The following is a 26215-nucleotide window of genomic DNA, read 5'->3' as shown; positions in this document are numbered from 1 at the left end:
AGATGGTAAGTTCATCCAGGCTATAAAGGACCCATTGGTTGAATTACTTATTAACTGCTCTTAAATCCATTATCATTTTCTGTTAGAAATTTGATTTGTGCTTACATAGGCATTCGCATGTCCACTGTGGGTCCTTGCCAATATTTGGTTTTTTGACTAGTCAATAAAAAGCCATCAGCCAAGGGCTGGGCATGGGGACAGAGGCAGGATTTTGAGAAAGAAAAAAACAAAAACAAAACAAACAAACAAACAAACAAAAAAAACCCAAAGGACGGGAAAGAGAATCCCCATGACTGGGAAGCAGAGATCGGATTTCAGGGAACAGAAGATAAGGCATCCAGTCACGTAAGAAACAGCAAAGGAGCCCCAGGGCCCACTTCCCTGATCCAGTCTAGGGTAGCAAGAATGGGCTAGCCATTGAGCTAGCCAAGGCATATAAAAATATAAAGGCAGTGTGTATGTGCTTTTCCATCTAAGGTCCAGAGCATCTAGGGCAGCCTGCATAAAGCACACAACCACCTGCCAGAAGCTTAGAGAGGTTTAAAAATTACCACTACAGATGGCATGTAAGGTGGTAGGCTTGTATCCACTATTAAAAATTATTTAGAGATTCTCAAATGAAAACATGTGCCATGACTTAGATTAGGAGTTCTGAAGAATTGGCTTCTTAGCAGGTTACAGATTTTGCCAGAGCCATGTGGAGATTTCTTTCTGTAGATTTTGGAACTAGTACAAAGAGTTTGGGCTCAGAGGCACTGGGAGCCCATGCTGTACAAAGAGACAGGCTACTCAAATGGCAGAGGCAGACAATTCAAGCTGCATGCCTCTCATAACCAGATAAATAATAGAAATTAATGAAATTTGATTAATTATTTTTAAGGATAGAAAGGAGTATAATGATAATTAAGTGCTTTTAGGTATACATGGAATAAAGAATATTTATTTTTGATATTATATGTAGGAATCAAAGGTCCAGAGATAGAGAGAACAAAATAAATGAAAAAAAATTTAAAGAAGACTGGAGAGATGGCTCAGTGGTTAAGAGCACTGACTGCTCATCCAGAGGTCCTGAGTTCAAATCCCAGCAACCACATGGTGGCTCATGACCATCTGTAATGGGATCTGATGCCCTCTTCTGGGTGTCTGAAGATAGCTACAATGTATTTATATATAATAAATAAATAAAGCTTAAAAAATACATTAAATGAAGGTTGAAAAAGTCTTGCCAGGGCAATACTTGGGATCTACAAACATGGTCTACAAGGGATTTCTGGGATTGCTTAACCTCTTATGATAAATTTAGAGCCTGGGAATGGGCATATACAGTAAGTAGAGGGAATTTAATTGACATTAAATACATAGATAAATAAATAGAGGCTTTTGATCAAATTGTAGGTCAGAAGCAGGAGATAAGGAGAAGGACCTTATCTCAGACAGACAGTAGAAACTTTGGCCTTCATCTCATATAGCTCACAGGGCAGGAGGTAGTGAAAAAACACTGTTTCAACAGATAAAAATAATTGTTTAGATTGCTTCAATTTGTTTTAATTACCAAAATGAAGATGAGTATAAGATTGGCAATATTTATGATATTAAAAATCCTCACCTATACACACCAAGAAAATTTTGACTATTTCCATGTTACGTTTTGTTTTACATGTACTTTATGCTTATTACAACTAGTAAGATTTCAATGCATACTATCAAACCTTTAAAAAAATCAAGTGCTGACAAAAATATATTCATAGTTTTATGCCAAAATGCCTTTAAAAATCTGTACCATGTATCTCTGTTTTTTAAATAAAGTTATAAGAAAAAAAAATCCTCCAGAAGAGAGGTCAAGCTACTAAATCAAATTAGTTTATACCTTTAATAATTTTGGGTTACTGGACAAAGGACATGCTAGAGGCTCTCTGTATTTGTGTTAACAGGAAAGGATAAGAGGTTTTGGACCTCTTCTAGAGTGATATGAATCAGATATGACAGGAGAAGACTCCCTGAAGATCTTGGCTATAGAAAAAAAATTGAGAAAATCAAACAGGATAGGTAACTTGATCTGCTGATTCCTTGACACAGAAGCAGCCCTATAATTGGCTTAGACATAAAAATGTCTCTAGTCAAAATTCCAGCTAAAATTAGACAACAAATCTTGTTGGTTTTAAAATTCTTAAGATTCATTGTACCATCCTTCACATGGCATGAATAAAGATTTAATTGGTTATTGATCAAATTAACTCATAAAAGGATAGCTGTCTTCTGCTTGCTCAAATAAGGAGCAAAATTCATACTTATCTGTGCACATTGCACAATCCATATGAATATCTTTATAGTGGTAAAATTTTGGTTGTATGATTCATATATTACAGAATGTACCTCTGGTGAGATTCATCCTCTGGGATGCTGATCTGACCTGCGATTCCAGCCCCCTACTTCCTGAAGTGTTTCTAGAGAATTATTTCCAAAATAGCTTCAGGAATAGCTCAGCATAGGTCTTGCCTCAGCATATGCATTCAATCAGCCTGAGTCTGTGGAGTCCCAACAAATAGAGCTCATCTACACAATATAGGGCAGATTAATGCATGTGTGTTGTTAGCAAAGAATCTTTCATCACATGTCTTTTCATGTGTTTGCCTTAGCAGAACATCTTCTCTGTTGTGTCTGCTTCAGTGATTTGTACCTTCATGAGTCTGCCTTAGTCTTTCACTTGTGTCAACTTCAGGAAAGCATCCCTTCATGTGTTTGCCCCAACAAATCACCATCCACCAGAACTCACTTTTCAAAGAACCCTTAAATTTCCACTTTAGTCAACCAATCATGTAACTGTAAAGTTGGAAGGTCCCGTACCCCTACTGTAACTATGATAAAAAGGTGAAGGCTTTACCAGCTTAGGGTTGTCCGTACCCATCCACTGTGTTGGAGAGGTTGGAGAATCTGAGCCCGAGCTTAAATAAAGATCCTTGGCTTTTGCCTAAGAGTTAGATTTCTGGTGGTCTCTAGTGGTCTTTGGGGACTTCGTCATTTGGGCATAACAATCTGGGTATCCTAACTCTTATTCAGCAAGAGCTTCACATGCTGAGCTATGTCCTCAGCTCTCAATGGATATTTTTCTTTCTTTCTTTCTTTCTTTCTTTCTTTTTTTTTTTTTTTTTTTGTGGTGGTGGTATTTGAAATGGTGTTTGTAGCCCAGGTCACCTTACCATGTAGCTGTAGCTAACCTTGAACAAGAAGCCATCACTCTACTTTAGCCTTATGGGTGTTGGGATTACAAGGATGAGTCATGATGCATAGGTTAAATGATTCTTAGTCTCACTTTCTATATTTTGATCAAATGGCAGTCAACTGGTCATTTAGCATATTTAATTGATATAATACAATAACTTGACATTTTTGGTTGTTGTTTTGTTTGTTTGTTTTCCAAGACAGTGTTTCTCTGTATAGCCCTGGATGTCTTGGATAGAACTCACTTAGCAGACAAGGCTAGCCTTGAATTTAAAGATCTGCCTGCCTCTGACTCCTGAGAGCTGAGATTAAGGTGTGTACCACCACACCCTGCCAAACTTGACACTTTTTATTATCTGTATAAAACATCATATTAACACTATGATCATGATGTGTTGACATCATCCTTATGAAGGAAATACTAAGCCTTACCACCAGCATTACTGTGACTATTATGTGCTTTGAGATCTAAAACACATCAAATAATCCCATGAGTGAGCCTATGGAGGAGCTGTAACACTGTGTCATTTTACCAACAAGAACGATGAATAACAGAACTGAAGGAGTAATTAATTTTCTTAAGGTTCTGCAGTTGAAAAAAGATGAAGTCAAGATTTAAATACAAGCAACCTGTTAGACTGACCTGTTATCAGGGGGCAGCCATGGAAAAGAAGAATACATATCTGAGGACAGGCAGTCAGGGCAGCTTCTACAGCCTTATCGGTTAGATTTATACAGTATCCCATATTAATCTCCTATGTAGAAAACAAAATGAAAAAAAAAATAAAAAATTAGATCTATAATAACAGCACAAAAAAGTTCAGAAAGTAATTTTATACAAAAAAGAACTAATGTGACTAAGGTACCATCTTGTCCTGACTCCACTTTGTATCTGCTTAGATAATTCTTAGACCCAGCCCTACCAACAGCTATGTCTGCTTTGACAACATTTTTGGGATTTTCCAGGACTCTTGACCATGGTTCAAATGTATTAACCAAAATAACTGATGTTTATGTAAATTAAAGTAAATGATAATGATATAAATAAAAACAAATTGTTATGTTATGACTCAAATAATTGTCATGTTTTGCCAAAGCAAATATAGAATCATTGTGACCCTCATCTAACATTAATGTCATTGTGGTTTTTGTCTTTAAAAAGTATGTATCCCTGAGTTTCAAGACCCAGAGTCTCTGAGGCACTAGCCTAAACTTGGTTGTCAGCCAATAAAGGACTTTTTACAGTACTTAGTTGGCCTAATAAACATGTATTTGTAACTTTCTCATAAGGATTATTTCAAAACCAAATATCTACTTATTTGAAAAATCTGCTATACCATTTCATGGCAGAAGGTAGGTGTGGGAATAAGGGACAAGAGTGAGAGAGAAAGAGCTCAGTGAGGGAACATGTTTTGGTTTTGAAATAAGGTAAATGCAAACCTCCATTAAAAAGAAAGTTCAAGGCCAGCCTGGGCACCTTGAGACCTTATTTCTTAGCAGATGCTTAGACATAGATGTTGGACTTCTCAATCTACAGAACTGAGAAATAAATATTTTATAAAAAGAAAACCAAAAAAACTACCAGCCAACAAAACAAAATCATGAAAACCAGGACAGGTAAAAATAGAGGCTGGGAGAATGGGTCAGTAGATAAAAGTTCTTGCCATGAAGCCTGAGGGCCTGACTTTAATTCCCATGTAAAGGTGGAAAGGCAGAACTAACTCTGTAAATGTGTTCTGACTTCCACACATGTGCTATGATATGCATGTATACAAATAATACATAAACTTTAAAGAAAGAGAGGGGCTGGAGAGACAGCCCAGTAACAGCTGGCTGCTCTTCCAGAGGACTTGGGTGTGTGACAACAACCATGTACTGGCTCACAACTGTCCAACTCCAGCTCTGGGCAATCTGGTGCCCTCTTTTGGACTCCTCATGCATCAGGCATGCATGTGGTGCACAGATACAGCAGGCAAAATATCCATTCACATGGAATAAAAATACATTTTCTGGTTTTAGACAGGGGTTCACCATATCACTCTGGTGAAAACTAGAACTTACTATATAAACTTGGCTGGCCTTGGACTCACAGAGTCCTGTGCAGGGGTTAAAGTACAGGAACCACTACACCTGGAACAAACACACATATATTTAAAAAAAAAAAATGAAGACAGGATAAAAAGCTGGGTATGGTGGTGTATTTGTAATTCTAATAATGAGGAGATCGAGGCAGGAATGCTGCAAGTTCAAGTCCTGTTTAAGCTCAAGATATAAAACAAAACCAAAATTAAACAAACATCCCCAAAAGATAAAAAGGCCAGAGGAAAAGGATATTGCGGCAGGTACAGACACCTGCTGTGCAAACCTGAAGACCTAAATTCTTTAAGGTTCATGTAAAGTTGGAAGGAGAGAACCAAGTGTACAAAGATGTTTTCTGGCACTGTGCCTACCAATAATACTTTTTTCCTGAGGATAGAATTGAATATATTCATAAATGTTTCAAAATTACCTCTAATTGTTTGGCACATGGTCCATTAACAAGTGCAACCACACCATTGTCAGATACCTAAACAAAAGGGAAAAGAAATACATCCTGTGATGGAGATAAAAGAATTGTTTAAAGTGCATTAATCATGAAGAATAACTACCTCCCACTCAGCAAACATATATTTTAGTCATGTATTTTCCCCACTAACCGAGTGAGCTCAATGCCCCTAACAAAGGACCATACTTTATATTTATTAAAAAGCAGAATAATGTAGGAACGGAATGAATGTTGTATTAATCTTTTACAGAAGTTTTACAAGTGAAGAAATACTTTATCTGATCCATTGACACAGAACAGCAAGCAAAACCCACAAATCACATTATACCTTATACACAAATACATTATTCTGAGTCAGGGTCATGGAAAGGTTACATATACAGGAAGACATATACATTATTCTTGGTCAGGGTCGGGACTGGTTGGATATGAATTAAAAATAAAGAATATAGTTTAAGATCAAAGCTATGTGTTCAGCTTAGCTTTTAAAAATTAATTACATGAAGAGTTCAAAGTACAGTAAAATTGATTGTTTTTCTTAAAGATAAGTTATATTTAAACAAGCTGAAAACACAGTAAAAAGCTTTAAATGATCTCAAAGCATAGAATTAATTTGATAACAACTGAGCAAATATTTATTCGTGAAGGCAATTTTTAAGAAGCATTCTTGAAAAATCATTCTCATGTCATCAAGATCATGAAATGGTCAACAATTTCAACAACAGCAGAATAACTAACTAATTATGATATTCTGACTAGTCATGGATAATAATTGAGACAACACATAAGTTGTGTCAAGTTTATATCTCATTTCTTTACCTGAGTAGTTGAAAAGTCAACACACTGCAAAAATGGGCAGTTTTCCCCCAATGCATGTAAGGACACATCAGTAATACTTAAGCAGCCACCCAAATCGATGATCTTTAGCAGCTGACAATTGAGTGCAAGAGCAAGGACTCCTTCATCAGTGACACCGCAACATCCTTTCAAAGAAATTTCATGAAGGTCTGAGCAGGAGGAAGCCACAGCTTTTATTCCTGAGAGGAAACACAATTACTATCAGTGAATTATATGGTTATAAATGTATATTAATGTAAATTAAAAATACCCAAAGAATTATCAGGAAAGGATTTTTCAGGCATCAGAGGAACAAGGACTTCCTTTTGAGATAAATCATAGGGAGGCTTAGTGGAAGCTTATAGGAACAGATACCAGAGGCTAATTCAGTCCTTTAGAAAGCATCCCCTTTTGTCCTTGAAGTGATATTCTGTTAGGTAACCTCTGTGGATACATGTTAGACACACCTACCTTGAAAGAATAGGCCCAGACTTGACTGTACTAATTATTGCATTAAAAAATGCAGTAAGATAGTAAGTCTAATTCTCAGAGTTTCCTTGCTTTACCTTTAACTAGCTACGATTTGTCTCCAACAATGTAGTCACAGGATGCAATGCTTTATAGTTACTTTGGTTTTATATTTTAAAAAGTCATTACAGTTCCTTTTAGTTTGTAATACTTCTCCCCTGCCCTGGGAAATTTGAATCTATATCCTAGGCTATCCATATTTGGTTCAGAATAAACTTTTTTAAAAAATTTTCTTCAAGTGAGGTTATTATTTTGTATCATATAAAATAGGCAAATGCTTTACTAGGGAGCTATGGACTGTTTTTCATTCTAACAATCACCAATTGTATATTAATCAGTTTCCCACAACAGGCCAAGTATATCCAGGACAAGGTGTAAAGGCAAGAAAAGTAGATTTATGAAGGTAGCAGTTTTGTTAGTTGTGAGGGCTAGGAAGGGAGATCTTAGAGGTGAAACAACCAGGTGAAGCCTCTGCTGGCTATTTCCAAGTTCCTGTCATTGGCAAAGAACTCAGAGACAAAGTCAGAAATCACAAAGAAGTTTTACTGTACAGGGAGAGTAGAATTCTCAAGGGAGCATCATGAATCATAAGCTTTTCTTGGTAGGCCATGCACAAACAGGAGTGTTTGCCATTATGCACATCCCTTGATTCCTTTCTTTTTGATGGCCAGAACATCACAATGGACTTGGACTTTCTGTAAGCTATTTCTTTTATTTATATTCATTCATCCCTTATCACCTCTTCATTCTTCTGAGGACTCACTATGTAGTCCAGGCTGGCCTTGAACTCACAACTATCACCCCTCCTCAACTTCTGGAGTGCTAGAATTACAAATGTGAGTCACCATGGTTGGCTTCTTGTCTTAAAACATTCTTCACAATAAGTTTCATACTATTAGCTAAAAACTAAGGAAGAATGTTATAAAGGATAGATATTTTGGGTTTTATAGCTCTAAAGAATGAGGAATAGAAAGGCAAAAGGGAAAAGCAGCAGAAAACAAATCCAAAGGAACAGCCCTGTAAAAACATCTATGAAGATACACTTATTTTTCTAGTGAAGCTGAAACAGGCACCCAGAAACAGTTCCTATTAAAAAGGATTGCCTATTCACTTGATCTGACAAGACAGCTAAAGACAGAACATAACTGCCCTTGTTTTATGTGTATAGCTTTTACTTTCGAGGCAACATAGAAAATAAGAGTTTAGCCCTGGGACTCTATTTGGATCCGAATATATATACATCCTCCTCTTATAATAATGTACTTGATAAGGCTAGAGAGATGGCTCAGTAGTTAAGAGCACTAACTGCCCTTTCAAAGGTCCTGAGTTCAATTCCCAGCAACCACATGGTGGCTTATAACCATCTGCAATGAGATCTTATGCCCTCTTCTGGTGTGTCTGAGGACTGCTACAGTGAACATAAAATAAATAATCATTAAAAAAAATAATGTACTTGACAGCCTGGTTCCTTCACCTACATATATTATGCACACATACATCTAGCAACCTCAGAACTCCATCAACATTCCACCTTCTTCAAGCTACTTAGACTCCCATCTCTAAAAAAAAAAAGTATAGCTCCTCTCCAAGACCCCAGTAACAGCGTATTTCTAAGTTTCCAGGTATGAAGAACAGAATTCAGGATGAACTGGTTTTGGGTATATCACCATAAGGCAAAGTTGTGTCTTTTTGTAAACTTTCAGGGAGAATCCCTTATTTACCATTTTGTGCCTATGCAAAATTGGGTACAGAAGGCAACTATGGGAAGGAACATGTACAATAGGCAAAATAAATATATGACTTAATCTATCAATCAAAATACAGAACCACCTAAACTATGCTCCTTAGTAATCAGGTCAGGCCTCTTACCTCAAATTGGTAAGAGATACTATACTCTAGAGCTTAATATGAATGAGCATGGCTCTGGAACACTGGCTCAAGGTTTCCCCAATTTCATATTCCAAGTTAACAGTTTCATGATATTGTTATATTACCAGAACTAAGAAAATCATAAATCAGAATATACATTTAGAAAAAAATAAAAGAAAGCATTTAACTGGGGCTGGCTTACAGTTTCAGAGGGTGAATACATGACCATCATGGTAGTGAGCAAGGCAGCAAGCATGGTACAGGAATAGTAGCTGAGAGCTTGCATTCTGATCCACAAACATGTGCAAAGAGAATAAGACTGGAGGCTTTTGAAACCTCAAAGTCTAGCCCCAGTGGCACACTTCCTCCAATAGGGCTACCCTCCTAATCCTTCCCAAACAATTTACCAATTAGGAACCAAATACTCACACATATGAGCCTATGGAGGCCATTCTTACTCAAACCACTTCTTTTTCTCCACATGGTTCTCAGTAGCCTCTGGTTTAAATGACTAGCCTTTTACAAAGGATGACACATATTCCTGGCCCAGGCCATATTTTTAGTATTCACATGCCTAGGCAGGAAGCCAAACAAGCTTCTGGGACTGCTCAATATTGTGTCCAAACATCTGGACAAATGGTTCTTTGTGGAAGTAGACACTACTAGAAAAGCTCTTTGTAGGCATGTGGCTTAGGCAGTCAGGACAACTATGTTCACTGGTCTTGTTGGCACAGCATAGGCCACACTTGCAGATGATTTCCAACACATTTCTGTCAGAATCATGCTTGGTATTCTCTTGTCCAATTGCCCCTGATTCCTTCAGTCTTAAAATCTGAGGTTCTTGGGCTGTGTCAGTATGGAGCCCATCTGGTTCCTGCATTCTGGCATGGAGTCTTGTAGCCAAGACATCTATGTGGTACTTGGGGCTGGGTGGCAAGGAGAGCCAGCACTTAGGAACGATCACTCTGCAGTGGGCTCAAGTGGTAGAATATCGCTAACATGCGATGGTGTCTTCTCTTGCCACCAGTTTCCCAAGGTCCATTCCTACAGTCTTGCCTTGTAAGGGTTTCCTGTCCTCTGGGTTGTGTCTTTAGTCAAAAAAGAGAGAAGTTAGCATTGCTTACCACTGTGGAGGAAGGGGCAGCCCATTCCACACTCTATGGCTGGTAATGACATTGGCCTGCTCTGCCAAACTCAGTGTTATGTCCCTAAGAGGCCCCTAAGAGACCACCAGGGACCACAGCTCTGATGTAAGTACACAGGTTTGGAGTTGGGTCATAACCCTCCCTGTGTAAAAGGGTTAGGGAAGTGATGCTTAGGTCTAGGGGCTTAAGGTTTATATAGGAAAAAAATTATATAAGATAAGGCTTTCAAGCCTTGGCACTACATGATTGGGTAAATGGATAAAGGAATGCTGGTTAGTTCAGACCACGGGGAGAGACCACACATCTAAAAGGGGCATCTTGTCCTGGGAATCATTTATGTTTTCTTAACTTAACCACAACTGTTATGTCTATTTTCGACTGCTGGGGAAACTTGGTGGTCTCTTTACCAGAGCCCAAGGGTAGGGGCCATATCACTCTAAGGACATCATCTTAAAATAGTTTAGAGGACAATATGGAATCTGTCCTGTTGCTTTTTGTCTCTTCAAATAGATACAAAGCTGGTAGAGAAATAAGCCTAAGATGAAGAGATGGACTGGGAGGGGGAGACCACAATACTGACAAGGAAGCCCCAAGAAGCCAGTCCAGAATGCATGGTGATCTCTACCCAGAAGCAAAACATGCAAGGACACCAAAGCAGCTGGTGAAGTCAGAAGGATTTGGTTCAGGGGAGCCCTCTGACTAGTCCATGTTGCTATGGGAACAACTCCATTACCCCTAATATTTAGCATACTCTGGCTGCCCTCTTGGCCTACTTAACTTCCTGTAGTCAGGATGTGCCTTTCCCTGGAGTCAAAAGGCAGGATCTGTTGGCATATTGGAGGGAAACTCATTAAGACACAGGATGTTCATAGAAAATCTTGGAAGAAGCAGAGACCAGTGAGTTGCCTGGAAGAGTCCTGGCAACCTCAGGGCAACTGAGCTACTTGGAAAGGACACTTTCCAACTTGTTAAGCTAAACTGTAGGCTGTGCAGTGTGTTATAAATGCCCAGTTTTGGGAACTGTCACATATGCTGAGTTGGGCTTTGGCAATGCAGCTGCGCCTGTATTATTTTTGTTCCTGTAAGTAACCCTAATAAAACTCATTGGGTCACCACGTTGAACTTTTGTGGTATCATTACTTTGGTTTGTCATTGGTTTCCTATCTGGAATAGATGTTTTTGTCTCTCCAGGAATAGTGTCACACAACACTATATCATCAACAATCCCAAGTGGTCAGCTAATTATCTTTGGCTATTTAACAAGTAACTCCAAAGTTTAATATTTTAAAAAGACTGGTGTTTTTTTCTTTTTCTTTTTTTGTATGCATGTGTGTTTTGAGACAGCGTTTTTCTGTGTAGTCCTGGCTGTCCTGGAACTTGTTTGTAGTCCAGGCTGGTCTCAAACTTAAGAAATCTGTCTGCTTCTCTCTGGATACTTTTCAAATACATTGGTGGGCACATTATGTAGGCATGTTACAGAAAAGAAATTAGCCCTATAGGTCTCAGAAGCTATCTGTGGGCAGTCTTTTGATTGGTGAAAACAAGGATTTATCTTTAGATCACACACAGAGGAAGCAATAAATACCCTCCTTTTATTAAGAGAGACATACAACATATGTTTTTGGACATATAACATTCCAATCTTTGCACAATCCCTGAAGTTCTAATCAGTTAAGTCACAGAAGATTTGGTGTAAGGTGTGACTCTAGGGACTTTCCTTTACAACTCTATAAAAAGAAACCCAAGGCTGTAGCATAGGATCCTCAAATATTCTTTGGTTGATAGTCAATCTTGAGAGTATATCCCTCTACAGTCTGTACTTTAACTTCGTCCTAAATAAAATTATCTTACTTCTTTTGCAAATCTGTGTGAATCCTTTTTCTCCTCCCAATTCTGTGGATAAGAAGCCAAGAATCTGTAAACATTTGGCTCTGACCCACTTGAAACGCTGGCTGAAAGTACAGTGACAAGTAATTCCCCTAAACCTGCAGGCACCTTTAAGAAAAAGCCTAACCTCAGAGGGCAAACTATATGAAAATAGGAGAATTACCCACGAAGGCAAGGTTTCACCCTATAGCAGAAGTAACCATGCTGTAGGAACCAAATTGGTTCCCTTAAGTTATATATAGCAGAGTTAACTATTCAACTACCTTTTGGTACCAGAGCATAATTGGTCAGTGATCAGTGATAAATGGAACCACACCTTGACTAGAACTGCTTAATTAGGAATACATCTTGCTATCCTGCCTAATTCTTTCTTTACTTAAGCCTAAAGCTTGTGTCAGTACCTCAATGATGAATTTCAGATTATTAGACCTCTTCACCTGCTCATCTTTCCAATGCACACTGATTTAATCTCTTTTCTCTGGTTTTCATCATTATTCATTTCCTTAATTGGTAATTTGGGGTGGGTGGCAAATTCTATATTTCTGGAGCTGCCAGAGCTGGGTTATTGTCCTAGCATGACAATTCTATTGGGGCAAAAGCTCCTATCCTGGGAACCCTTCTAGAGCTCTCCCCTATGTTTTTTGTGTGGCTGACCATCAGTATCTTTTAAAAATACCATCTGTAATCAACTATTAAACATATGCTGAAGTAACTGAGGTAATACCATCTTATTCTGATCATACCTTGACTCCATTTTATGTCTGTTAAGATACTTTTTCCATTGCAAATCCATCACTTTGAATAGCTATACCTACCTTGGCAGCACATTTCTATGACCCTGGCCATAACCCAGATGCACAACCAAAATAACTACTGTGTTCTGCCAAAACAAATGTTAGAAGGGTTTCCTAACCTACACCTAATAACAATATTATTGTGATTTTTGTCTTCATAAATACTGTATCCTTAAACTTTTTGCTGAGAACTCTTCATGACAAAAGCCTACTCCGGCTTAAATAAAGGATGATTACTTGGCCTTATACTAGTGACAGTCTGTAACTTTCTCACATGGATTAGAACAAAGCAAAGTATATTCCTGAGTTCTATGAGCTACTGTGACAAGTTATCAATTCCTACAGGGTATTCCAGGGTTAAAACCCAAACAACCATTCAGCACTACCAAAGTCCACATTTGAAAGTCTTTATTTAGCTGGAGAGAAACAGTTTTCATTAAGCAGCCTTGAATGTATTACAGGGAGCTTTAAAAGGAAAAACAAAAATCAGAAAAACTATATCCTGGTTGGCAGTTGCAAGGGAAGTAAAGCAAGCAAGCAAGCAAGCAAGCAAGCAGTTTAACAGAAGCCAAAGCATGCAGTTAGCTGGGGCATTTTGACCCCAAGTTTCCAGAACTTTCCCATGGGACTTTTTATGGCAGGGATAGTAAAGGGACATGGAAGCAATTAAAACAATGATGGCTTCAGCTGAGATTACATGGAGGATCCTTTGCTGTGACACAAGGAACAAGTTGTGGGATATGGTGATGTGAATAAAATGGTTCCTATAGGTCTATAGGGAGTGGCAATATTAGGATGTGTGGTTTTTGAATAGGTATGGCTTTGTTGGAGGAAGTATGTAACTAGGGGATGGGCTTTGAGGTCTCAGAAGCTCAAACCAGGCTTAGTAGCTCACAATCTCCTGCTGCCTGTAGATCAAGATGTAGAATTCTCAAGTCCTCTAGCATTATGCCTGCCTACATGCCACCATAATGACAACAGGCTAAATATTTGAATTGTAAGCTAGCCCTCATTAAATGTTTTTCTTCTTAAGAGTTGCCACCATAATCATGGTGACCATTCTTAGCAAGAGAAACTCAAAGACACAGAAATTCTGTATAGCTGGCTAATCAGAAGTACCTACTGTAGGTCAGGACCTGGGTTTGGCTGATGAACTGAAGACAGTCTTGCAAGGTAGACTTAACTATGGGATGTGATGCTACCTCCAAGTAGATAGTGACAGAAATGAATTAAATGATAAGAAATCCAACTGAGGCTGACAAGATGGCTCAGTATGCAAAAGTTCTTATTGCCAAATCCCTAGGAGGACCAACTTTCCCAAGCTGTCCTCTGACCTCCACAGGAACATACATAGCCAAAAACTAAATAAAATAAATTAAAAGTGAAAAAACAATTCAACTAGTATATGGAGAGTAAAATAATTGCTTGGTATAGAGAAACATACTCATTTGCTATCAAAATGCTATGCTTTTTTAGAGTTCTTTTTTAAATGAGTAATTCTTCATGTAAACATGCAAAACTTGCTTACAGTATTATGAAAATTCCAAATAAAAAACCAAATGTTGGAAAATAAAGCCAACTAGGCAAACAATCATCCAAAAACCTACTTATGCAATTAAGTTCTTCCTTCCCCTTTTCCTGCCTTCCTCTTCTTCAGGATAGTCTCATTGCACAGCCCAAACCAGCCTGGAACTTCAGGCCCTCCTGCTTCAGATATCTGAGTGTTGGGATTACAAGTGTGTGCTGCCATATCCAGCTAAGTATTTCTTTATTATACTGAATTTTAAATCCTAAATTGAAAAATAATCTATACTAGAAAAAAAACTTAATCAAATATAAAAATCCACTATTTCATGTAATTACTCTGAGAAAATAGTTTCAATATAAAGCATGTACTGCACTGATAGCAGCCACACAGGAGCTGTAGTCAGTATTGGAGCCTGAGGAAACAAGTCACCAGTCAGTAGAGCTGCCATGAGTAAACTTCAGAGAGGCAAAACCCTGAGGGTCCTCCTTTCCCAAGACCCCTGCAGCTGCTAGCTCTTATGAACCTTGTTGTTGCCTTGGTTACCCTGGATTTTGTTTTTGATATTTATTTATTTATTTATTTATTTATTTATTGATTGATTGATTGATTGATTGTCTTGTATGAATATCCTTGATGGGGTTTCTAATTTCCTTCTCTGCAATGCAATCACAATGCATAACAATAGTGGTGATTTCTCAAAAAGCAAATGCCACTCAGATTAATGATTTGGCTGAAGATTTCTGAAAAATATTAAAAAATCTGTATAGTTTAAAATATCAGGTCAAGGTGCTTTTTATTTACAATTAATTAAATCAGGTTAGAGTGCTTTACCAGATGCTTTGTAGCAGAAAACCTAGGGTATAAGAAAAAATAAAAAGCACATTCTTAGTTACCTAATGAAAGATCTGCTATGGTTAGAGAACAAGAACAAAGCAAGACAGGTTGCTAAGGGCTCAAGAGTTTCACTTACAGGGAACAGGCTAATGATCAAAGGTAACTGAGTTTCAGTGCTCACTGTTAAAACTGAGCTTCCATGTCCATTGTAAAATTTGATTTTCCTGGTTTTATAAGTATAAATTTGCTGATGAGTTTAGTGTGCTCCTTCAGGCCTTTGTGCTGTGCAGCATACAGACTGATTAGATTCTTAGGTTCTTCTTTTCCTGTTGCCTCAAAAACCCAAAAAAACAAACAAACAAACAAACAAACACAACAATAAAACCGACTCTGATCTAAAGTTCTCTAGTTAACTATACATTTATTTTCCTATGAAAATAAAAGAAGAAGAAGGAGGAGGAAGAGGAGGAGGAGAAGAAGGCAAAGAACAAGAAGATAATAATAATATTAATACAAGAATAGGTACATGGTTAACTATGTTAGAAAATAAGAATTGTGTTAAGTTGAAATAGCATGATATCTATCTCTTTTCTGGTAACTGAAAACTGCTATCTATCAGTACAAGAGAAACTAATAGTTAAAAATATTTGGCTTGGGATGAAGAGATGGTTCAGCGGTTAAGAGCACTGACTGCTCTTTCAGAGGTCCTAAGTTCAACTCCCAGCAACCACATGGTGGCTCACAACCATCTGTAATGGCATCCGATGCTCTCTTCTGGTGTGTCTGAAGAGAGCATTAGTGTACTCCTAAACACATTAAAAAAAAAAAGCATAAACAAAAATGTTGGCTTGCTCAAATTCAGTTAATTTGTAATTGGAAAAACTATTGCTTTTGGAGATAGATGTATTGTGGGAAGAGACCACATGGGAAGCTGAATAATTAGGTGTGGAATTTAGAATAACCTGTTTTAAAAACATACGAAACTTGCAATCATAATGTGTAACTAAAACTCATGATTAACGAGTAATTGTAATGTGATTTTTTTTCCTGCTTGAAGGATTGTATTTGAAAGGTAAGGAAGGTGTCTAAGGACTAAGAGAGAAAAGTGTTGCTGCAGCCTTGATGGTCATATCCACCAAGCATGTGAGAGGGTGTGCCGGCTTCATGTTAGTAGCCAATCCCGCACGTCCGTGGATCACTGAAATTAATGCTGGAGCTAGCACGCAGCCATTTAAAATTTTTATTTTATGTGTATAGATGTTTATCCTGCATGTATACCTGTACAACATACATATGTAGTGCCCAAAAAGGCCAGAAGAGGATATTGGATTCTCTGGAACTGGAGCCAGGTGGGTGTTGGAACAGAACTTGGTTTTTCTACAAGAGTAGCAAATGCTCTTAATTGCTAAGCCATCTTTCTAGCCACACCTTCCTTAATATTTTTGGGTTTGGTATTGACAGTCTTACAGAGATTGCCTAGGTTATCTAATTTGCTTTTTCTTGTTTTGAGATAGGGAATCATGTATATCACTTGGGCTATAAGATCCTATAAAATCCTGTATGAGCTGAGGATGACCTTGACCTCTTCATCCTGAGGCCTTCATCTTTCAAGTGCTGGGTTTACAATTGGAGTCACCACACCCATTGTAATCTGAGGACTGTTTCTGTTACAATATCCCATGGGAAAAGTGGTGGTATAAACCTTTATTCCCAGCACTCAGAACGCAGAAGGCAAAAAAAGTATCTCTGTGAGTTTGAACCCAGCCAGGCCTACACAGTAATCTCTTGCTTAAACAAACAAACAAACAGCAAAGTACTTTAACCACACTGGAGGTTGACACAGATGATTACTAAGAATTCTAGGATAAACTGGTTTACACAGGAATACCAAGCTGGCCAACATCTAAAACCAATTGTAAAAACCACAACAGTACTTTTGTTTTCTTTTTGTGGTGATCTCTTTGTATTCCAGGCTGACCTCAAACTAGTAGCTCAGGCTTATCTTAAACTCTTGATCTGCCTGCTTCTTCCTCCCAAATACAGAGATTATAGGTTTTTGTTATCATACCAGACTAACAACAAAAACCTTAATCTAAACCAATTACCAATTGGCCATATCCCATACAGTAACAGGCAAAATGTTTAAAATACAGCACTATCATTTCAAATACACGGCAGTGACAGCATGTTTCATAAATGGTTATCTACAAGAATTCTAACTTGGATTACTTTTCTTACTCTGATTTTTTTGTTTGTTTTGTTTTTAACTCTTCATATTCTCTTGCTCTGTAGGCCCAGGCTGGCCTGAAACTCACTATGCACACTAGGTTGGCCTCAAATTTGCAATGTTCTTCTTGCTTCTGCCTCTCTGAGTACTGGAACTACAGTTACATGCCATCACGCCTGGCCCATATTCCCTATCTCTTTCTCATTTTTAGACACATGTACCTTGCTCATACTCTCCTCTAAACTCTCCCCTCTCCCCACCTTGCTGCTGCTCTCATATTCTCCTCTAAAATATTTTTTTTCTTCTTTGCTCCAAAATTATATCAGGTGCTAAGTACTGGCCTGCCCATGTACTCAGTGATTATAAACATACCTTCTGAAGTTATGTTATTTCTATGTTCTCTGCAGGATTTTAGATTTAGTGCCTTCAGTTTTCTGCACTTACACAGGTGCTGGAGAGCCACATCTGAGACATCACAGCTCCTCAGATCTAGCCTTTGGACTTCAGGATGTAACACCTGTAACAAATATATGATTTGAGGGAAAATTAAAAAAAAAAAAAAGCATTTGGAACTCTAAGCAGTCTCTCTGGCTCCCAAATTAAGTTTTTTGTAAATGTTTATTCCATCCATAGTTAGTGATCTGGTGATTACTGTAGGTAAGTGGTTGTTGAAAAATATAGTCATGAATGTAGGATTATTCCCCATGGAGAAGATAAAGCAGGAAAACCCAACAAAAAACCACTCACAACAAACAAGGAAAAACAAACAAACAAACAAAAACCCACACACAACAAACACATTAGCTTCCAGCTGGAAATGCAACATTCAGTGCCTAAAGTCTTCAGTGCTAAAATAGCTGGAGCAGAGAAATGACCCCCTGTCTAGACAGCCACAGTATTGGCACCTTCTGATTCACTCAACTGGATCTATATGTACTTCTGTTCAGCAGGTATTTATTCCCAAAGGAAAAAAACCCTGATCCTCTGAAACACTCAATCAAATGACCTCATCTTAGGCAGTCTATACAGGAGAAATCAATCCCTTTAGGATATGTATCTTCTTTGCTGTTACTGAAAAACCTAAACAATTTTTCTAGCATTACCAGCTCTTAGTCTTGAATGAAACATCACCAATTTTGGAGGTCACATAACAGCAATATGAGAAAGATAATACTCCTGCCTGTGGATTGTGTCACCTAGATGACACTGCAGGGACTTGGCTGGTACTGCTATCTTACAAATGTCTGATGGATAAGTGGAATGGAATGCAATACTTGAAATTTGTCTCCATAGTATGTCCGTCTCCTTTGTTGCCTTCATTTTTGGGATAAATCTTACATGGTTATATATGCTGACATGCTGAGCATCTGAGAAATGTTTTGTCCAAAATAATATTGGAGGGTTAAACTTGACCGAGAGTTCTCTAGTCCTTCCTTACATCCACTTAGGACTAAAGATGCCTACCACACCATGACCAGAAATTCCAGAATATAAAAGGGATAAAAGGAGGTGGTACCTGAATTCTTGGAAAAATCTTTGCTTATTCCCCTAAATTATATTTATTAGCCACTCTGCCCTCTCCTATTCCTGTCCTTTAACTGTAACACTTAGACTCCTGCAGGGGAGAAGCTGATTTGTGAGCAAAATTCCACTTCCTCACTCTTTAGCCACTGAATAAATCTTTGTGTCTCCAACATCTGTCTATTAGATATTACAGGCAAGCTCTTTAGTTATAGGGTACTAGTCCTGGCTGGCCTGGCTCTATGTAGACCAGACTGGCCTCAAACTTTTAATTGCTGAGACACTTTTCCACCCCAACCTTTTTTTTTGAGACCAAGTCTAACCTTATAACCTACAGTAGCCTAGAACTCACTATGTAGCCCAGGCTGGCTGAAAACCCATGGCAAATCTCTTCCTTCTGACTCCAGAGTATTGGAATTACACACAAAATCTTCCATGTCCAGCTGTCTAATTGTTGGGGGCAGTTAGTACATATTCATTGTTTTGGGGAGCTACTGTTCAGTGTTTCCTTGAGGCCAATAAATAACAGACCAATTTCTAAGCAGATTTCTGTGAGTCCACGGCCATCCAGGGCAGTGAGACCATGTCTCAAAAGCAGCAACAACAATAAAGAGGTTTTAATATATATTTAAGTGCAGAGAGGGAAGGGAGGGAAGGAGAAGAAAAGCAAGGAAGGGTAGTTGAGGACAGTACACATCCAAGGGTGAGCACTGGCTTTTCAAGCCAAAGACTTGTTTTAAAATGATTAATAATTTGCAGTATATATCTTTTTCTGTTAAAAAAATCTGAAACTAAATCTAAACAGTAAAATAAACTTTTATAGTTATACATTCTTACCTCATTTATATTGAAATCTGTTATCCGGCCCCGCATGCTCATTATTTTAATCAGTCTATCTTTAATGTTGGGAGGCAAATATTTAATATCTGATATGTATCTGGAAATATTGATTATTAGGCACCGAAGACATCTGGAATACAAAGACAATAAAGTAAATTACTCTGTGTCTGCACTAGTGTAGTAAGACCTCGAGGAGTCTTAGCTTAGGAGCTTGACCTACAGAACACAGATGATAGATCATTGCAGTAACAAGGTTTACTTCTCTACATATGGGGTTGCACATCCTCGCAGGGAGAGTCAACCCTGACATACATACCCTGTATACATCTTTTATACTTTTTTGTGAGGGGGGTGAACTACTATTTTACCATTGTTCAGCAGTATAATTTTCAGAAAGAGGAGAGAAAGGGGAGAAACTTTGGCAGTAAGGTTATTGACAATTTGCATTCTCCTTGGAATTCAGTACAGGGAGGGTAGGGGAACTGTTCCTAAAGCAGTCATTTTTGTTTTGTCTTAACTCACCTTGGTCAGTATAGCTTGACCTGTCCACTAAAACTTTGTTTTTACATTTTCAGAACCTTGTTTATATATTTCAAAACTCTGAGGGGTTCTGTCCTTGTTTTGTTTCTCAGAATTGGGTGATTAGAGCATGAGCTAATTATGACATGCATCAGGGCCCTATCTAGAGCTTTCTAGAAGGCCAGGTAGCTATCAGTCAGTATATTCTGTGATTTTTCTAAGAATTACTCTGGGCCATTGTTTTTATTTGTTAGGTACAGGTGGGATCTCATAGCCTTGGGATAACTGGAAAATCTCTGAGTCTGACTTCAGCCATTTCTGTGTTTTTAGGGTCTCACATTCCAGTAAATTCTGTCTTTGCCTACTTTCTCAAAAATGGGTGTTTTGGAAAAGTCTCAGAGCCCCTAAAAACTTTATTTTTTATATCTCACTAGTAGCTAACACTTATCAATAATGTCTTTTCATAAAACATTATTTTTATTAACATTTATAGTTAGCTTGATGAGACTCACAATCACTGACTCTGTAAAGCTATATATGATATGATTTTCCTTATCACTTCCCTCAGTAAACCCATTACCAATACACATTTAAAAATTTTTCTTTGAAACAGAGTCTCAGGTAGCCTGGGCTCACCTCCAACTCACTATACTGTAGCCCAGAATGACCTGGAATTCCTAGTCCTCCTGCTGTTTATCTAGGATAACAGTCTTGTTATCCTAACATACTTGACTTTATTAAAATATATTTTAAGAAGGTTATCAGTAGTATATGCCTATAATCCAAGCACCTGGGCAGTGGTAGGAGATGATGAGTTCACAGCTATTCTCAGTGAGTTGGAAACTAACATGAGCTACATGAGACTGTCTCAAAAACAAAAACTAAATCAGGACTGGGAAGATAGCTCACTGGTTAAGAGCACTGGCGCTTTTCCAGAGAATTTGAGTTTGATTCCCAGCATCCACATGGCAGCTTACAACCATCTATAATTCTACTTCCAAGGGATCTTATACCCTTCTATGACCACCATGGACCCCAGGTATATATGTGCACATACATGCATGCATATGGTATACTCCACCTATACACATAAAATATATATATTTTAAGTTATGTGGGCAATGACTACAAAAAAACAAAACAAAACTATAACCACAAAGATTTATGGAGCATATAATCAGTCACCTACATATGCAATTACCAGAGACAACCACTAAGACACTAAAGCTACTGAGGACAATCTAATCAGCATTTCATCCTGGCACACTGATTATTTGAGGAAAAATAGACTTGATAAATGCAGCTTGCAGTAAGGGCTCTCTGACCTATTCTTTCCTACACTAGCAAACTATGGAAATCCCCCTGAACAGCATGCCTTATTATTCTAACCCTGAGTAATGTTCAGAAATAACCTTAATCCTAGGGCTTGGGCAGTGTTGTTGACTTGGGCCATACAAATTTCATACCCCTTCTTATAGCTCCCACTGTCCAGCCCTCACCTCTCTGTCCTGCCATTCCTTCACTCATTATTGTTAAAGCCTTCCACTTTGGCCATTTCTCTGAAACAAAACAAAACAAAAACCGAACACTCTTTGTTTTGTTTTTCTTGCTAATCTGTGTTTGTTTGGTTCCTAGACACAAAGATGCCATTTAACAAAGTAGTGGCTGTGAATGTAGTTTAGTGGTACTAGCAACTGTAAGGCTCTGGGCTTGATCTTTAGCACCACAAGAATAGACAAAAGTCAACAAGCCTTAGTCAGGGTTTCTATTGCTGCAATGAAACACCATGACCAAAGAAAGTCAGGACTGGAACTCACAGGAACCTGGAGGCAACAGCTGATGCAGAGGCCATAGAAGGGTGCCACTTTACTAGACTGCTTCCTCTGGCTTACTCAGCTTGCTTTCTTATAGAACCCAGGACCACTAGCACAGGGATGACACCTCTCTCTTTTTAAAAAAAAAATATTTATTTGTTATATGTAAGTACACTTTAGCTGTCTTCAGACACACCAGAACAGGGCATCAGATGTCATTACAGATGTTTGTGAGCCACCATGTGATTGCTGGGAATTGAACTCAGAACTATGGAATAGCAGTCAGTGCTCTTAACCTCTGAGCCATCTCTCCAGCTCTGGGCCCTCTCCCTTAATCACTAATTGAGAAAATGCCTTACAGCTGGATCTCATGGAGGCATTTCCTCATCCGAGGTTCCTTTCTCTGTGATAATTCGAGCTGTGTCAAGATGACACAAAACCAGCCAATATGCCAGAATAGGTAGTTCTTTAACCTCTTTTAAAGCAATGTAACCATGTCTGTGGCCTCAAATTCTGGCCATCTGAGAAACTCATTTTTGTGTCAAGAAACCACAAATTTTGTTTACAAATACAAATACACACACACACACACACTTTTCATTCACGGATGACAATAATCGTAAATTTGTGATCATTTTTAGTACAATCTTTTTTCTTTTTCCCTTATTTCAATCTTTCTCTTTCTTCCCTTATGCAAACTCTGTTAGTGTCTTATGTCTTACTAGGACATATTCTTTCTTCCCCTCTGCTTGCATACACAACTCCACACAAACATAATAGGGGGTTGGGGAAGGGTGGTCTCAGTTCTCCTTAAACAGCATCCCAGTATAGTTACTTCTCAGTACCTACTGTCTTTTTCATTCAACAATCTCTTAAAATTTTTCAAAGCATTTCAGTATTCTCATTCTTTGTAATGGCTGTAAGTTTCATAATGGACATCTCATTTAGTTACCTCACTTTAGAAAAGCATCCATATTATTCTGCGGTATGGTAACAATATTGTCAGATTGCTTTCTAGAAAGTTTTAAGTTCTACCCACACAGACAAGTGTGGCATACTTTCAGTCCCAGTACTTGGTGGGTACAGGCAAGAAGGATCGTAAAGTTCAGGGTCATCCTCTGCCACACAGTGAATCTGTGGCCTGCTATGCTACATGAGACCCTGTCCTCAAAAAGCCAAAGTCAAAACACAAACTGGTGCTGATAACTCAAGTCTGTAATCTCAGCATTTGGAAGGCTGGGGCAGAAGGCTTAAGAGTTCGAGGTTGGGCTGGAAAGATGGCTCAGAGGTTAAGACCACTGTTCAATTCCCAGCAACCACATGGTGGCTCACAACCATCCTTAATGAGATGTGGTTGCCCTCTTCTGACCTGCAAGCAGAACACTGTATACATAGTAAATAAATCTTAGAGAAAGTGAGAGAGAGAGAGAGAGAGAGAGAGAGAGAGAGAGAGAGAGAGAGAGACTGTGAGTGTGAGTTCAAGGTCGGCCGGACTTTGTGAATCTGAGGGTTGGGGACGTGATGTAGTTGCCTTTCTGCTTAGCACTCAGGAAGCTTAGGTAAACTGGGAACAGAAGTGTATGCCTGTAATCTCAACATTCAGGCAATGGAATCAGAAGGATCAGAGGTTATCACTGGATACACAGTGTGTTCTAGGCCAGCATGAACTACATGAGATTGTCTCAAGGGAAAATACAGAAGAAAAAAAAAACTGGAACTTAGGCAAGAAATAACATTTGCTAAGGCACTGTTAGATTCATCAACGGAACCAAAGCTGTCGGTCTTTGTATCTTCCAATCTTAAACCATTACTGCCTTTTTCTTAGAGTTTTTCTTTCTTTTTAAAAATAGAAATAACAAACAACACTGAAACCTGACTCTAACTTATCATATAGCTGAAGTGGGCCTTGAACTTTTGATATCTTTCTCCTCTCATGGTGTTTGCTATCATGCTCAGGGTCTGTCTAAAGGGTTTTACATATGTTAAGCTGATCCTTACAAATACTCCCTGAGATAGGTACCAATACACGAATTTTTAAGATTTTATTTATTTGCTTGTGTGTGTGTCTTACAATATTACCCCGTTTGCCTCGAATTGTGGCAATCATCCTGTTCCAGTTTCCAGATGGCTGGGACTACAGGCGTGAACTGCCATGCCCTGCTGTTACCCGAATTTTAGAAAGCTCTCCTGCTTCAGGTGAGATTGTTACTGTTCATGGTCCCAAAGCTAGCGAGTCGTGCCGGTATTAGCGGAGGTTTGTTTCTCCAGCCCCGCTCCTGGTTTCTTTTGTTCTGCCTTGATACTCAGCGCCCACTTGAGCCCATCCATCGGGTGGAGCTGCCAGCCCCACGGTGCACCATGGTCTTCAGTGACCAGGCGCAAAGCTGGGCCAAGGACTAGGATTCAGCCGGACCTAGTAGGTGAGGGAAGGAAGCTGGGGCGGACACGAAGGAGGGCGTGCCGGGGAGGACTCACAGTTCCAGAAGTTGACTGACTACTCGCGACGAAGGCATCGCGGAAGCTCTCTTAAGCCTGGACCGCAGTTGCGGCCCTACACAACCAACTTCCGGTCGCGCAGGACTGGTAAATCCAAATAACGACATAGGGAGTTGGGCCTGAGGCGGGACCACATTAGGAGCGGAAGGGGAAGCCTAGCGCTCTCTCAGGGCGGAGCTTCTGAGGGCTGTGCACCCAACGTATAGAGGCACCTAATGCGGGAGGCAAAGCTCCCTGGGACTTGTAGTTCTTCCCGCCGGCCATTGCCAGTTACTGCTCCTGCCCCAGCATTGCCTTGAAGCCGCTGTCCAGGCAAAGGCTGCAGGCGGGTCATTGCTTTGCTGGAACAATGCGGAATCCCATGGTGCAAATCAAGTCTCTGGTCAGATACAGACACTACCAACTTCAAACACACGGTTTACAGTAGTCAACTCCATTGAGTATGACTGAAGCGAGAGCTGAACTGTGCAATCTCGCGTGATTTCAGGAATGATACATGCTAAGGCCTCCTCCTATTAACATGATTGTAGCCATTTGTATTTAATCTCCATTTTGCTCATAAGGTGAAATTAAGTTCAGGTTCTCATATTGCACTTTCTAGAATTAATTATTCATAGGTGACATAACATTCCCCATAACTTTATAGTTGTAATTCATGCTCTTAATAAACCCCTAACAACCACCTTACTTGTACCAATAAGCTTAAAGGTCAGCTGACAATACTTTGTCTAGTTAGCCAAAAAGGATTATTGCTTCTCCCTTGTCTTCTGTACTTGGTTGGAAAGACCAGGATAAAGCCCCTAACAGGTAAAGTAGAAGACCCCTAAGCAGGTAAAGTAGAGCCAAAAATTTAGGCTAGCCAGTTCTGCAATACTATCCTTCTATTCCAGGAACTGGCTGACCATAAAAGAATTTATGGCCCTTAAAGTCAGGGTGACTGTTTCAGAAACTGACAGACCATAAAAACATAAAAGTTAAATAATACATCATAAACAATCTTGAGAAACCGGATGTTCCCCTCACGATTCTTCACTGGTAATTTTCACCTTATAAACAATCTTGAGAAACTAGGCATTGCCCTTACTTCACTGGTATTTTTGGTATTCTCCAATGATGTAGTCCCCTTGGCCCCCAGGTTGTGTTTTTTTTTTTTCCTTAAAAAGCTGTTCTCCCAGCCACTCGGGGTTGAACTCCTCGACCCCTGCGTGGGATACAAGTTTCGACCCCAGCGCTGAATTTCAATAAACCTTGTGTGATTGCAGCAAGGACGGTCTCTCTTGAATTCTTGGGGGGTCGTGAGGGTCTCCTCTCTGTGGGGGTCTTTCAGGTTTTCCTATAAAAAAGCCTTCCCTAAAGCATCACAGTCTGGCTCCTGAGTCCTTTCTATGACCCTGACTGATCAACCTGAATTAAGCATTCAATAAGATTTCATCATATTTGAGATTAGTTTTCCAGTGGTCAGTGTGTGGCTATTCCTGGATCCCAACAAAACATATTCACTACAATCCTGCTAAATTGAAATTCTTTGGCCTGTTTTTCAGATCAGAATGTTAAGGTCTGAGAATCTGGGAATAATCCACTATGAAAACCAAGTTCCAGCCAACAAAAGTTT

General features: G+C 39.0%; 1 protein-coding gene across 1 annotated transcript in view; it reads right to left on the bottom strand.

The window, feature by feature from the left end:
* AMN1 (antagonist of mitotic exit network 1 homolog) overlaps positions 1–24684 on the bottom strand; it is a 28334-nt gene extending 3650 nt beyond the window's left edge. Inside the window, exons 1-6 of the mRNA XM_080913802.1 lie at positions 24583–24684; positions 19772–19904; positions 17786–17930; positions 6584–6801; positions 5729–5785; positions 3863–3974 (exon numbers count right to left, since the gene is read on the bottom strand). Of these exons, the coding sequence (XP_080769928.1) occupies positions 3863–3974; positions 5729–5785; positions 6584–6801; positions 17786–17930; positions 19772–19904; positions 24583–24620 (703 nt within the window). The 5' untranslated portion in view covers positions 24621–24684. The remainder of the gene's footprint in view (positions 1–3862; positions 3975–5728; positions 5786–6583; positions 6802–17785; positions 17931–19771; positions 19905–24582) is intronic.
* Positions 24685–26215: the final 1531 nt, after the last annotated feature.

This window comes from Micromys minutus (assembly GCF_963924665.1).
Source record: "Micromys minutus genome assembly, chromosome: 3".
NCBI classification, from domain to species: Eukaryota; Metazoa; Chordata; class Mammalia; order Rodentia; family Muridae; genus Micromys; species Micromys minutus.
The sequence above is the reverse complement of the archived record's forward strand: the minus strand, read 5'-3'. Positions and strand labels throughout refer to the sequence as shown.